This window comes from Cottoperca gobio, chromosome 11, assembly GCF_900634415.1.
Source record: "Cottoperca gobio chromosome 11, fCotGob3.1, whole genome shotgun sequence".
Lineage (NCBI taxonomy): Eukaryota > Metazoa > Chordata > Actinopteri > Perciformes > Bovichtidae > Cottoperca > Cottoperca gobio.
In genome coordinates, this window is record NC_041365.1 from 10,065,413 (window position 1) to 10,078,124 (window position 12,712).

Below are 12,712 nucleotides of genomic sequence, written 5' to 3' on the forward strand. Positions count from 1 at the left end.
TGTTTTTGTGTGCGCCGCCTATCAGAGCTTTAAACTCGTCAAAAGATACAGTTTTTGACAGGTTTTCCACTGGGAGTACCTCTTTAATTGGATCTTCAAGCCTGGTGCAGTTTCTGTCCTGTTTGTGGAGCCGGACGCTTTAACTTCTCTCCTTTTGCTGGATTGCTTTTGTTTACCTGAGGCCGTCTTACTTTTGACCTTTTTGGAGATGAGATCCAGTTTTATGCAGGTCAAGCCTGTAGCTACACAGCAATGCAGCGTGAGTGTTTGTGCATGGTGCACCGATGGTCTTTGCATCTGTTTTGGATATGGGTTGAATAGTGTAGTGGCAGCCTCAGGGGTTACACAGTGTTCACTGGCTGCATTTTAGCAGTAAACATGATGGGATATGGGAAGGAAGCACAGTTTCCCCCCCCCCCCCCCCCAACACTGAGAGCCTTTGTTGACTTCATGAATTATAGAACAAAGTGTTGAAGGCTCATTGTGGTGGTAAACATTTACACGTACAGCATCCTAAAAGTTTTTGAAATGGGTTTGGATTTGAAACGAGCACAAATAGCCTCATACCCACATGCATCCACGCGTTCATGCATTCAAACACAAACACACACACACACACACAAACACACACACACACACACGACTTCACACAAACACTTGACCTCAATGCCAAAATCATCCAAAGGGCGAAGCTATGGGGACAGCTTTGACCGACAGAGAAAGCTAAAGAGCTAGAGAAATATAAACTTCTTCCCACTAACATGAGATTATTACATTAATGGGTACACACTTGCAATAAGGCACCCTTGTGTAAAGAGATGTTACTAGTTGTGTCATTAATGGTTAATAAACATGTACTAATGTTTTATAGATAAGTTATAAGCTGTTAATAAAAACTTATTTTGGGTTAGCAGGTTGTAAATATCTGTCTGGTGTTTATCTTTCTGTTTGGTAATAATGTAACTAAGTACTCTACATAGTACTACTACTAGTAATACTTTGTTAATACATTTATTTTATTGGTTAAAGTGAGCAGTCAAACTGTCAAAGGTACGTTTCACAAACTTGCAACTTAAAAGTTGTTCTTGTAAATAGCCTACAACTATTATATAAAGCTTTAAAAATGAATAATTCATTATAAATAAAGCTTTAACTATAGTACTTATAGACATATGAACTATATATATCCAGTCGATTGGCTCCGCGACTTTATCTTGATGCGCTCAACCGAGCCAGAGCAGCGGTGGACGGGGAGAGGCCAGATCCAGAATTTTCTCAATGAGGGAGAAAGAGTAGAGTAGAAGCTTTTTATATCATAGCAGTGATAACCACGATAACCAAAGAAACTAGAGCTTTGTCCAACGATACATATATTACACTTTCATATTCATACATCTTGTCATAGTACTAGCAGTCTTTCGAAGTTAAATATAGTGCTGTGCTAGCATCCTGTTGGCAAAACAGACGCTGGGAACAAGTTAAAATATGTGATATTATAAATAGAAATAGCTTGTAGAGTAAAGAAAAAGGATGATTTGAGGCTTATTACCATAGAAAACTATCACAAGATGTCATGTTGTAATAACCTGCATTAGCAACAAAAATAATTCTGAAAGCTTTTTACACCTCCGCTCCGGCGACATGTTACGTTTTTGAGTTGTTCGACCTTCCCATTCTCGTAAACGCGATATCTAAGCAACGCCTTAAGGGAATTCTTCAATATGTGCACAAACGTCCACTTGGACTTAGTGTTGAGCTGTAAATCCAAACACTCCCTGTACTTACTTATTTATTATTCGAGCCAAATTATTACCACGTCTGGAGTTAAACTGCATTAAAAAGTCTTAGCTAATGACAACCACTAAGTCCACCGATAAATCCACTCGAGGGTTTCCGCTGAGATGCTCTGCCCTCCTCAGCAGTAATTTCCTGTTGCTGTCAAGAGCCTCTTTAATTAGTTAGAACCTCTGCGATCATAACACACCTCCCCCTACCTACCTCCTCTCTTTTCCCTTCTTTCACTTCTATATATATCACTCTGCTCCGAGAACCAGCCAGCTCCAGGGAGCCCTGTACGTGTGTGTTCAAGCATGCTCCCTCTTTGTATGTGTGTGTGTGTCTTTTGTTCAAATGTATGGGTGCTAATGCGAGTGTGCTCAGTGAGGATGTGTGAGTGGATGTGCTGAGCTTTTGGCATGCATGCATGAAATGAAATATTCAGGTGACAGGCAGGCACTGGAAATCTCTTTTTCCTCAAAGCACTTCATGCAATGATGCTGCCAGGAGTTTCAGTTCAGATTCAGTTCCCTCATTACCTCATTGTGGTTTTTTCCCCAGCAGCAGCTTCACTAAAATTATATACCTACAAGTTGCAAAAAGGATGCATTGAATGTTATTGCATAGAGATATAAATGGAAGATACAGAGCAGTGGGGGTGTACAAAGAGTTGTTGTTGCCTTTAGGCTTTAGAGCACATTATGCATTATACATCAGCCTCTTGTTTCTTCTTGTTCTTCCTTCCTGCCCCAAGTTACTGCAGGACCTATCAAAGGCTCTCATTTAACCTCCACTGGATCCGTTTCCAGTTGAATGCTGCAACACAAACGAAGGGCATAACTTCTGCCCTCTTTGACCAATGCCAAGTATTCCACGGGCAAGGTTCGGTAAGGCCGTTAGAGGCAAACGAGGCATTCAGGGTACTTGAAGAAATGCAGTACTCCTCTATTGCTGTGGAACGCTGAAAATGGCTCTAACGTCGGGCTGAATATCGCCACTGATTTCCCAATTCAATTCGATATCCGATTTAATATTGTTTCTATTAGGGATATTTCACTTATAATACCAATTTTATTTGGAGCTACAAGGAACCCTCCAACCTGATGCATTATAAAAGAAGTTACATTAATGTGTTTTCTGCCTTTAGTCTTGGCGGTGACTTTAGTGGAGCAGCTCCAAAGGCTGGTCACACGAGACTAACCGGGTTAAATCTTCAAGCATCCACGGGAAACTGCCTTTATTAAAAGATCTATCCCGGGATTTTAGAAATCGATATTGGATCATCATTGGAAGATCAATTTTTTAAACCCTGCCCTACTTGAAAGGCGGGTTGACATGGCTGAATGGAGTATGAATGGTCTGCAGTGAAAAGTAAATGAGGTTGTGTCCTTTGGTATTTGTTGCTTCTGTAACAGGTGCTGGCCTCTAAAGGAGTTGCCTGACCTTATGGTTGGTATTGACAGCTGAATGTTGGTGTTAGAAAATTGCTGCTTCTTCCTCCTTTTGGCCTTTCCAAGTGTCACACAGACAATGTAGAATATTTAAAAGATTTCTTTTACTCCTTTTCACAGGTAATATATGTCTTTAGTTGACATTCGCTTCTTAGATTATTCCTTTTGAATAATTTCTGTGAAAGTCATTACATTTTCTATCTTCTTGTTTCCATAGCACCACCAAGGGCTGGAAGACATCAGCCCCACTGAAGAGGTGACCGGACACGGAGGACAACGAAGAGGAGGATCTGGGTGTCCTGGACGACCAGCGAAGCATCATCCTCCACCTTGCTCTCCCAGCTCAAACTGGGCATGGACCTCACACGGGTAAGGCAATGAAACCGACTTTTATATTAGAACTGCGTACAAAAAGGTCATTCTTGTGCCTTTTCCCTAAATAAATTATTTCAACTCTTTGGGTTTCATAGGTGGTGTTGCCTACCTTCATTTTGGAAAAGCGATCACTACTGGAGAATGTACGCCAACTTCATGGCCCACCCTGATATGTTCCTGTCAATCACAGCTGGGGCCACAGCCGAGGACAGAATAGTCCGTTTTGTCGAGTACTACCTGACCGCCTTCCACGAGGGGCGGAAAGGTGCCGTGGCCAAGAAGCCCTACAACCCCGTGCTGGGGGAGACCTTCCACTGTTCCTGGGAAGTGCCTCGGGACAAAGTCAAACCTTTGGTCAGATCGAACCAGGGGTCGTCCTGGGAGCCAAGCAGGGGCCCCAACAACACACAGCAGAGCGATGATTCACCAGGAGACTGCTACAGAGTCCGCTTTGTTGCCGAGCAGGTTTCCCATCATCCACCAGTGTCTGGGTTTTACTGTGAGTGCCGGGAGAAGAGTATGTGCGTCAACGCCCACGTGTGGACCAAGAGCAAGTTCATGGGAATGTCTATAGGAGTGTCCATGGTCGGAGAAGGTGAGCTAATCCATATCCATAATACATAATCAAAATGAAAGAGCATTGACTGAAAATGCTCATTTCCAGGTGCTTTGAAACTGACCTTATTCTCAGAGAATAATAACCTCTGATAGTTTAAAGTCTTTTTTTATTCTGGCGTTGGAACATTAGTCTTCTAATAAAGTTTATTTCGCTCCAGTAAACTCTGTTCTCTAAAGTCTATCCTGATAATATAATAAAGTATTTCTCTGTACTGTTTCATGCTAAAGGTACAGCGCATCTAAACACTTTATTGCCGTACTGACAAAGTCTGTAAAACATTATAATCTAGAGGATGTGGACAAAACACAAGCCCTTAAGATAGTAAGTATATAGCAGATACAAAGTAGGAGAATTTCTTTTTGTTGCTGTTCATGTTGCCACAAATATCCTATTAAATTGATTTATACGGTGTTGATGAGTTTTACTGGAGGCCACTTCTGCACACTACCATTCCTTTTTATGGAGCCCGACACATGTTATCATGACCTATGAGAGTTTCTCTCATTAAATTGTGCAGTGCTATCAGTCAAATTCATCTTCAACTTTGTTTGTTTTTTGTCTCTTTTTTTTTTTTAGCAAATGAATTACACTTTATATTTATGTGTGGGCGTTGGAGGAGAGAGACAAAGCCGGATTATTTACACGATAAACAGCTGGTATATTGCAGCACATACAGAGTATGAGACCGCTCCCAATCCTCTGTGTCAGCACCACGACACCATGTACAGTAGACTGCTGGGGATGAGTCACCCTGAGCGGAGACACAGGAAGCCCTTGAGCCCAATCGACTGTGTCTGGATACATAACCTGATTCAGTCAGACATCACAGCGTTCTCAGGCTTCACTGCACCCCTGACCAGCTGTCGGCAGGTTATGACGCAGCAGTTCATCACCATGTGCAGAGAACATGGTGACCCTCACCCCGGGAACTATTGATTGCTGGATATATTTATTTGCGATGGCTGATGGAACAGAGGTACAGTAGCTGATGCAGCCAGTTTGATGGATTTTGATTTGACCTGTATGTTTTGGTTTGCCTCTGGCGCTGTAGGGATGGATGTTTTAATCCATCACAGGCTTACTGTGTCTCAAAATAGAATTGCATACCAGTAGAATGAATATTAACCACACAAACTAGAGTCAGGGTCGTTGTTCATTAATGTTATCCAGTCTTTAAAAGGCTGACAGTACCTGACAACAGTTAGATAATTCATTTTCTTTTGTTTCAAGGTGCATGGTTACATTCTCTGATGTGTTGATTGGGTTAAAGGTGCTGGTAGGTGAATTTTGTTATCTTTGGTCCATAGTCGGTATATAAGAAGTGGACATAGTCACTGTGACGTTACCCGTTTGAGTTTGGCATTTTGGCTGCCGCCATCTTTGTTTTTTGGAACCAGAAGTGACACGAAGTACAACAGAAGACATTTTTAGGCGACCAAAATGTCTTTCATGAAGTGAAAACACACTGTGATATAGTTACAGTTGTATGACAAAAACCACGGAGATAACCTCGACAACAACACCGTGGTAGAGACCTGTCAATCACAGGGTGGCCCCACACCTGCTTTATTGTCTATGTTACTCAAAATGGGACCACAATTTGCTAAATGAACATCATGCTGTATTGAAGAAGAGACCATAAACTCATTAGGAAAATGTTTACAAGGTAATAAATCAAGTGAGAAGTAGACTTCTCATAGACTTCTATACAATCAGACTTCTTTTTACAATCAGTGGCGTTGCCCCCTGCTGGATATTAGCGATTATGCAGGTTTAAAGCACTTCTGCATTGACTTCACTTTTCAGACTCCGCTTGCTTTGGACATATCAATTCCCTCTGTTTCCAGTCTTTGTGCTTAGCTAGTGTTAGCGGGCTGCTGGCGGTAGCTTAATTTATCGTACATACATGAGAATCAATCCTCTCATTTAACTCTCGGCAAGAGTGTGAATAAATTCCTTTTCTTTCTCCAAAATGTCAAACTATTGCTTTACAAAAATATTTTACTTGATTGTTTCCACCTGCTTTGTACTTGTACTTAACTGCATGTAGGGAAAATAGTCGACTTTCGACTCCAACAGAACATATGATGCACTTTAGATTAAAGGCCATTCATGCCCACACAGGTGTTTTCAGCTTTTGTGGCTTATCAGACTTACTCAGTTTGGAGTTGTGCTTTATGTATTTATAAGAATGTGTGTGTGTCCACGCTGTCCTGAGGTCTAATCAGGCAGAAATACCTGTAAGGGTCGATGATGGGTTAGTAGGAAAAATAATCCAATAAAAAATGTAAAACTCTTAGAAGCCTTTCTGTATAATAAATACTTTTACTTTAGATTTTTAAAGTACATTTTACTTATTTAAATCCTGTACTTTTACTCAGGTTTGTAATTATGAATGCAGGACTTGTGTTTTTACAGATGAGGGATTGCTACTTTCTAATAAGTAAATGGTTCTGAATACTTTGTCCACCCCCGGCTTCTCATGCGTCTCATTACAGTCTGATGATGTGCCATTCACCACACATGTAACACATACAGTAGACCTTTTCAGTTATAACTCAGCATAGTAAATTCTTCACATAAGAACAAACTTATTCAGATCCACATGATGGCTACAGGCCATTGTTCAGTGAAACACAGCTGCACAAGAGATCGATTGTAAACATGTGGTTATAAGAACAGGAAGCTATTCATGGACATGAGGTGTAAATCCACTCATAGACTGAACGAACGACACAGATGACGGTGTTGATCATGTGCGTCAAGTATAATAGCCTCACTTATGGCCTCAAGAGATGCAAACACAAACTGCCTAACGGAGATATTAACTGTTTTTATAGTGTTCTTCACAGTGGGAGTTAATTGTGCTGAGGATTTTTGCATTATATGTAATAGAAAACAATAATGCTTATTGCTGCCTTCAATCGGGTTTAAATAATGTACATATTGCATATACACATTGGAAATGAAAACTCAAGCAAACAGTGCTAAACTTTATTAAATCACAACACTATTAAGAATTGCTGCTGTAATTGGCGCTTAGAGACTGTTGAAAACAATTAAACTCTCACATGGTATTAATACGAGAGCACCTGTAATTTAATGTTTGTGTAGAATATTTAGTTTCTGTGTGCCTATTTCTCAACACCGCCTGCTGTGTTTTACAAGTGCATAATGAAAATCCTTGACAGGCACATAACTGGCTTGGAGAAATACATCTACATATTAGTGCCATTGATTTAATTATTGTAAATTAGTCCAACATTTGATTATACGTTTAAACAGAGAGGTAGAGTGCAGGGAAATCCGCTGGCTCGACATAATTGCAACAGAACCACATGTGAGTTTTTCCTTACGAACAGGTTGCCTCTCAATGTTTTACACACTCACAGAAAATATCTTTTAAGTACACGAGAAGATTTTATCTCCGTTTTCTCGTCTGTTTCTGTGCATTTGTGGTCCCATCATGCATCTGAAGATTGAATTTTCCTTCTCAGGGGTCCTTTGTCTCCTAGAGCATGATGAAGAGTACGTCTTCACGTTGCCCTGCGCCTATGCCCGCTCGATCCTCACCGTGCCCTGGGTGGAGCTGGGGGGAAAAATCTCCATCAACTGTGTCAAGAGCGGTTACTCTGCCACCGTCACCTTTCACACCAAGCCTTTCTACGGAGGGAAGGTGCACAGGTGAGCGTTTCTGAGCTTGGCTGGCTTTATACACCAGCTCACTTTCACAGCCTACATTACAGGCTACATCTTTTCCTTTATTTTGTATTAACTTAAACAATATTGTGGTTTGACAGTGGCTTTGTGCTCCACACTATGATTAGAAAAATAAATGTTGGCCACTTGTATATTGGATAATAACTACAATTGATGAATTCTTTATTCACCCATTTGATTTTTCAGTAGTTTATTACAACACATACAGTATGAGGGTTGCGTCGCCTCTGTATTTTTCTTTAACTTTAGTATACAGGATGGAGCACAGAAAATACAAACTATATATACATCTTTTTTAATTATGTCATACCATACAATTTTTTTATTTTACGACATCCTATATCACGACAATTTTATGGAATAAAATTACTTTTTTTGACACTGACCTTTTTAAACTAATTTATGACATACTATTTATTTTTATTTTTTACGGCATACAATACTATTTTCCACATTTAGTCGGTGATGTTCATTATACTATGACCTTTTCATCACCACACTACGACTTGTTTAATGGCATACTGAATTGAATACTAATTTATAGTGGCTTAATATACAATTACTTTTTACGACGGTAAGTAATTTCTTTATGGCATAAAAACTTTTATTTTTGCATATTTACATGATGCACTATTCTAGGCCATAATCCAGTTAACAATGACATTTCTTTCAAAACTTTTAGTAGTAGTATGTAATCATAATTTCTAGGAGACAGGATTCATAATCAGGTAAAAAACATCTTCAGATAACGCCTCTGTTATGTACATTTCATATTGTAGGGTGTTTGTATTCCTAAAATCTGAAATACCAATGCCCAGAATGCAGCTACGTATATAAATGTAACAGGCAGACACATTCCTCACAACAACCTCTCTGTTTGGCGGACTCAGAGTGACGGCAGAGGTCAAACACAACCCGACCAACACCATCGTGTGCAAAGCCCAGGGCGAGTGGAATGGCACGCTGGAGTTCACCTACAGCAGCGGGGAAACCAAAGTGATCGACACGGCCAAACTCCCAGTCACCAGGAAGAAGCTGCGGCCTGTGGAGAAACAGGGCAGGACAGAGTCCAGGTGAAAGACTAATTTCCTCCAACTTAATGCCATTTCCTAAATAGGTAGGGTAGAGCCAGATGGCAGACATGAATTTGCTTATTTTGACATCCTCCTGCATCCATCTTCTTCATATACGATCACATCATCATTTCTGTCACATGGATTGTCTATGTTGTATTTGTACATGTCATCTGTTACACGTCTGTCCGTCCAGGGAGAGGTTGCTCAGTTGCTCTCCCTGAGGTTTCTTCCATTTCCCCCCCTTTAATTGTGGGGTGCAAGGGTCTAAGGACAGAGGGTGTCATATGCTGTGCAGTCTGTAAAGCCCTGTGAGATAAATACATTTGTCTTATAAATCTAAGTGTTGTGTACTTCACCTGTGCTTGTAGGCGGTTATGGCAATATGTCACCAAGTCTCTAAAGGAAGGGAACATCGATAAGGCCACGGAGCACAAACACCGGCTGGAGGAGCGACAGAGAGGAGAGGAGAGGCAGAGAACAGCTGATAACAAACCCTGGACACCCAAATACTTCACGAAAGAGGTACAGTGACGGGAGATAAACTGTGGTACAAGGCTGGGCAGCAGGGTGGCATGGGGATTCAGGAGCAAGATCTTAAAACTAACACAAGATGCGCATGGCTGGGACACGCTTGTTGTTGCCATGTTTTTTGGTTAAGTTTTTATTAAAGAGAATTTAAACAAAGATTAGCCACCTGAGCTTTAATGGTTTAAAATACAAACTGTATTAAAAGAACGGGCAGCAGTTACTTAATTGATAAACACATTAAGTAATAGTTTTAATTGTATGTGTCCCCTATTACGGGTTCTTACAGTAACTAACAGTAGCGCCAGCTGACATAACGTTAGCCTCTTTCTTTTTCGTTAGATTAATTGGCAGGCTAATAAAAAGCAAAGTCAATTTTGGCCGTGTGCACCACTTTTTAGTGTCCCCTGGAAACAGTTGCTGTTGTTTAGTACTTGCTGCACATTTCTGTATTTGATTGGGTTTTCTTTTTTGAGATTACTGCAAACTACAGAGCCTCTGAGGGCGTAGTGATTTAGGACACTGCTATTTACCCTAAATACAAACACTAAATTTCACTTATCTCTTTTTTCAATTGTCTATTTTCCTTCCTCACACGTGCAGGGAGAAAGTTGGATCTACAACAGCTCACTGTGGAAGTCTACCTGACAGCAGGACAACAGTTTCCTATGATGGAGGATAACGGAGATCCTTCCTCTCCACACTGAGGTCAGAGGAGTCAGGGAGCCGAGACCTCCTGAGCTACAGACTCAGAGTGACGCTATGGAGCTACAAACAGGAAACAAACAAGGTGCCAAAGCGATCTCCACTGTTAAACCCAAGATGGTGGCTGGATCTCTTGGGACAAAAGTACATTTTTATATACAGTTAATAGTATTACTATTCAAAGTAGAGTATTTCTATTTTTCACCTTGCCAAGGCCTTTTTGCACACGCACAGTAATGAAGTTTGCCACTGGTGTTTCATTTTGTATTTGTTTTAGTTTTTTAATAACCAGTATGTTTTCTCGGACATTGTAAATGTTTGGTTCCAAGCTTTTAGTTTGTAATGCAGCGTTAGAATGAATCGATACCCTGTAACACATAATACTGTAGCTGTACATGAGTTGTTTATAAAGCACTTTTATCATAGAAATAAATTTAATATTTTATATTTACGGCTTTTACCAATCAGGGTGGTCTTTAAGAGCTTTACATGAATAAGAACACGTAACCACATTTAAAAGTAGATATTAATAAAGAGTTAAATGTACTACAGATTATGTGTCAGTATATATTATTATTCAGAGCTACTAGAAAGAAACGGTCCTGATTGTTTAGTCTGCACTATGAATGTATCTGGGCACATTTGAATAGTATGCTACTTTTCCATCTTGTCTGTTACACATATTCTTTGTGTTTTACCTTTTTATTCTGCTTCGTCGCTCCATTTAAAGTATTTCACACATCGAGTGAGACACCTCTGCATAACAGACGCTTTCCATTACTACCTCTCTTATTCAGCTATTTGAGCCATTAGTCGCTTTTTCTTCTTCTTCAGAAAAGGAAACGCAGGTTTGTTTGTTACAAAATGCTTCTGGGTCTTTTTTTGTGTGTCCCGTACCCAAGATGGCAATCGTGTAATTAGTAAGCCCGTGCCTCTTGAAGTTAATACTTCTCCTTAGGTCGTCCGTGGTGATGAATATGGATGAGGAGGCTTCCAGAAACACACAACCATGTTCTCACATCTGGGGTTCGCTGGAAGGTCGCCTCTGTGAAGATGAGAGGATCATCCAGCAGAATAACGATCACTGGGAACTGTCAGCCTGTTGGAGAGAAAGGGGAATTAAATACGAGCAATTAACAGTCTGTCCACTTCATGTTGTTCTTCACTGAAAAAGTGTTTCTTATTTTGCTGTCATGACATTCACCGATTGCTCTTTCAGTTCCTTCAAATACATTTTCATAAAGTATTTTAGAGCCAGGTGAGTTTACCAGATGCCTATTTGTAGTTTATGTAAAGAAAGTATAGAGAAACAAACCTGCAACCTTTTAGAAAACATCTACAGCCGACCCACCTTACATGAAACTAACAAGCAGTTTGTTTTATATTCAAAAGGATCCAGACTCACTGAAGTAGAACATGGTTGTAGAAGGAGGGATTGTCCCATTAACAAAAACTGTAAACCTTTTCTTTTTATTAAACATGTCTTCTCATGATGTCCGAATGTACGTCTGTCCTGCATCCATGTGATTAGTCATGAGCTGTACATCGCTCTTCCTTCACTCCACCGGTGGAGGAACTATGAAACATCTCATTTCTATAACAAGCAGGAACTTGTTTGACTAAATGTGCCATGGCCGTCATGGACTCACTCCGTGTGGCCCCAACAGGTTCCCATGTTCCCCAGATCCATGCAAAACCTTTTGAAAAGTTTCATTTTGTGCTAGAAAGGGGTACACACCTTTTGTGTGGGGTGTAGGGGGGGGGTGTCAACATTTCTTTATACCCAGCATAGTGTTTTACCACATGACTAACTTGTTATTCATATACTTAAATCATTTACTTTTTCTAAATGTTGTGGTCCAAAGGCTTCCTTTACCTTGCTGATGATGTCATCAAACCAACTCATCAAAATCAGACCCACACTCATGTCATACAGCAATACACCATTCTGGGTAGTTTTGTGGATCAAAATCAAACCAAGCGAGAGTTTGAATTGTTTTAATCCACAGAACCACCCAGATCCCTCAGCACCACACATGTAATGATAACCAGAGCTTTGGTTATTGTTATAAAGCTGTTATGAAGCCATATTATTCACAGTAGTCAGAGGATGAACTATGTTGGTCCAACATTTCATCTAATGCCACCCATTTCCAAGAAGTCAGTTCTCTGAAGGACACCTTTAAACTAATGTTCGCATCATTTTTCCTTATACTAAAGGATGTAAATGCACATTACAAATAATAATCAGGACATTTTACTACTTGCTTCAACGCTTCAGGTCATCAGTTTAAGAAAAGCTTTACTTTACATTATCCAACTAATATTTAGCCACATACTGAGGGGGGGCCACCTTGTGACCATCACACCCATCACCACACTGTCGGCACCGGCGTGAGAGTGAAATCATTCTTTATAATACTGTTGCACTTTCTGCAGCAAACGTCTTCATCCAAAGGCTGATG

General features: G+C 40.3%; 1 protein-coding gene across 1 annotated transcript in view; it reads left to right on the forward strand.

Annotated features, from left to right (window-relative positions):
• LOC115015452 (oxysterol-binding protein-related protein 10) overlaps positions 1-11,740 on the forward strand; it is a 65,978-nt gene extending 54,238 nt beyond the window's left edge. The window contains 9 exon segments of the mRNA XM_075074136.1: positions 3,445-3,489; positions 3,491-3,556; positions 3,558-3,596; positions 3,698-3,742; positions 3,744-4,197; positions 7,719-7,905; positions 8,832-9,014; positions 9,386-9,539; positions 10,146-11,740. Coding sequence (XP_074930237.1) covers positions 3,445-3,489; positions 3,491-3,556; positions 3,558-3,596; positions 3,698-3,742; positions 3,744-4,197; positions 7,719-7,905; positions 8,832-9,014; positions 9,386-9,539; positions 10,146-10,190 — 1,218 coding nt within the window. The 3' untranslated portion in view covers positions 10,191-11,740.
• The last annotated feature ends 972 nt before the right edge of the window (positions 11,741-12,712 follow it).